At 53.5% G+C, this 2,495-nt stretch overlaps 1 protein-coding gene across 1 annotated transcript; it reads left to right on the plus strand.

Annotated features, from left to right (window-relative positions):
• The first annotated feature begins 62 nt into the window (after nucleotides 1-62).
• On the plus strand, nucleotides 63-2,479 carry CNP (2',3'-cyclic nucleotide 3' phosphodiesterase). The gene is given in 4 exon segments (XM_009867621.1): nucleotides 63-749; nucleotides 1,298-1,440; nucleotides 1,918-2,059; nucleotides 2,062-2,479. Coding segments are annotated over 4 exon segments (1,206 nt in total). The 5' UTR covers nucleotides 63-121; the 3' UTR covers nucleotides 2,355-2,479.
• The last annotated feature ends 16 nt before the right edge of the window (nucleotides 2,480-2,495 follow it).

A 2,495-nucleotide genomic window follows, 5' to 3' on the forward strand; every position in this document is an offset into this window, starting at 1 on the left:
GGGGCGGGGGGCCCGCAAGGCTTCTGGGGTCTGCCAGCCTGCAAAATGTTTTCTTCTCGCCTTTCAGAACAGAGGCTTCTCAAAGAAGAGTCACCCGTTCCTGCCGAAAATATTTAGAAAAATGTCTACTCAATCAGCAAAAGAAAGACCCGAAGGCTTGCGTTTCCCTTTCCTCGACGACGAAGACACCATCTCCACGATCAAAGAATCTAAAACCTTTTTTGTTTTAAGGGGCCTGCCTGGCAGTGGGAAGTCCACCCTCGCCCAGGCGATTCAGGAGAGGTACAAGGATGCCTGCAAGGTCATCTCTGTTGATAACTATAAAATTACACCTTTAGTAAGAAGCGCCATCCCTGAAGAGTATTCGAAGGTGGATGAGGATCTAGTTGACTATTGCAAACGAGACGTCAGCGTTATTGTTTTGGATGACACCCACCACGAGAGGGAACGGCTGGGCCAGCTCTTTTATAAGCTCTTTGATATTGCTGACAAATACCGGTACAAGGTCATCTTTGCCGAGCCCAAAACCCCGTGGCGAATGGATTGCTCGCAGCTGAAGGAGAAGAATCAATGGAAACTGTCCGCGGAAGAGCTGAAGAAGATGAAGCCGAGCTTGGAGAAGGAATTCCTACCCATGTATTTTGGGTGGTTTCTGAGCAAAAGAAGTTCAGAGATCCTGAGGAAGGCTGGCCAGGCCTTCTTAGATGAGCTTGGAAGTCTCAAAGCCTTCAAAAAGGAGAGCAAATACTGTATGTATGGAAGTGTCTTACCAGGTTCTTGCTCTGCTGATGAAATGTCAGCACTCAGCAGTCTGCTCCTAAAGTGATTTTGTAGTTAAAGTTAGCAACAAGGAAAGCTGTTTAAAGCTACTAATCCATTTCCCGTAGTTGAGAAAGTTGCTGTTGTAAGTAAAAGAAATGCTTTTTCTTAAGAAGCCTGGTTAGCTCTGACATGCAGGGAGCCGGGCTGGGGCGGCAGCAGCGTCAGGGCAGGTGCCCGCGTGTCCCCTGGCCAGCGTGACGAGTCAAAGTGAAAAGGGAAGGACCGAACCACCTCGTCCCTTCAGAGACTCGTACGATGTCAGGGTCAAGCCCAGGCACGACGATGCGCAGAACCTTCCGTTTTCTAGTTACGTCCCCATCAGCCTGGGTGGCAGGAGGAGTTCTGTTTAGTCCTTTTGAGTAGCGAGAAAGACGGAACATGAAGCTGATGGAGAAAGCAGAGGCAGGACTTAGGCTCACGGGGTGACGTCAGGGGGATGATTTTTTGATAGTAATGTCCTTTCCTGTGTTTGCAGTTGCTTCCGCCATTGATGAGCCCAAAATAAAAATCGATCTCACCAGCTACTTTGTGAAGAGGCCGCCCGGGGTCTTACACTGCACCACAAAATACACCGACTTCGGAAAAGCAGCTGGAGCGGAGGAATACGCGCAGCAAGACGTGAGTACCGGGGCTGCAGCCCCGTTCCCCGGGCTGAGGGCAGGCTCAGAGCCGTGGGGGCCCTGCGGGACAGTTCGTGCCGGGCAGGGGGGTCCTCGTGGTGGGAGAGGTGGTGCCCACGTCCCGTGAGGTGCCAGACAGAACGCTCCTGCCCCCCCGCCCCAACTTCCCACATCGTCTCCCAGAACGTGGTTCAAATGATGATGAATTTAAGATACCGATCCCTCTGAGTTATTCCAAACCAGACAAGCCCGAGTTAAATATAGGCACTTGTGAAGGAAAAAGCTATGACGAGCTCCAAATTCCTGGAGCAGGAACTCAAGGCCACGGTCGCACAGAGCGTTTCAAGGATGTCAAAGCAAGGGCTGCCCCCATCAGTCCAGCCCCCGAGCGCCCGGGGGATAAAACGGCCCCAGGTCCCTGCGGTCGGGAGCTCGTGCGGAGCCGCGCTCTGGACTCGTCTCCCTCTTGTCGCAGGCTGTGAAGGCTTCCTACGGCAAAGGCTTCACCTTGTCCGTCTCTGCCCTCTTCATCACGACAAAAACTGTTGGTGCTCGGGTGGAGCTGAGCGAGCAGCAGCTGCTGCTCTGGCCCGGGGACGCCGACAAGACCCTGCCCGCCCACGCCGGGCCCACATCACCCTCGGCTGCGCCAACGGCATCGAAGCCGTCCAGACCGGGCTCGATCTGCTGGAGTTTGTGAAACTGGAGAAGGCAGGGAACAAAGGGGAGCACGCGGGGGAAATCGGAGGAGGGAAACTGCTGTATTTTGATAACGGTATGTGGATGCTCGTCCTCTCCAAAAAGATCGATGTGAGGGCGATATTCTCAGGATACTACGGGAAAGGAAAGCTCGTGCCGACGCAGAGCACCAACAAGCGGGGCTCTGCTTTCAGCTCCTGCACCATCATCTAGGAGCAGGGCAGGGCAGCACGTTTGCTCGGTTTTGAAAGGCAAGTAACTCCTGTAACATTTAGAAGTGTAAAGAGAAATAATTCTACCTTTACTAAAGTAAGCCCTTTTGCCAGCCCCGGCGCGAAGCCCCTCTGGGCAGAG

The sequence above is a fragment of the Apaloderma vittatum genome, unplaced genomic scaffold (assembly GCF_000703405.1).
Source record: "Apaloderma vittatum isolate BGI_N311 unplaced genomic scaffold, ASM70340v1 scaffold24994, whole genome shotgun sequence".
NCBI classification, from domain to species: Eukaryota; Metazoa; Chordata; class Aves; order Trogoniformes; family Trogonidae; genus Apaloderma; species Apaloderma vittatum.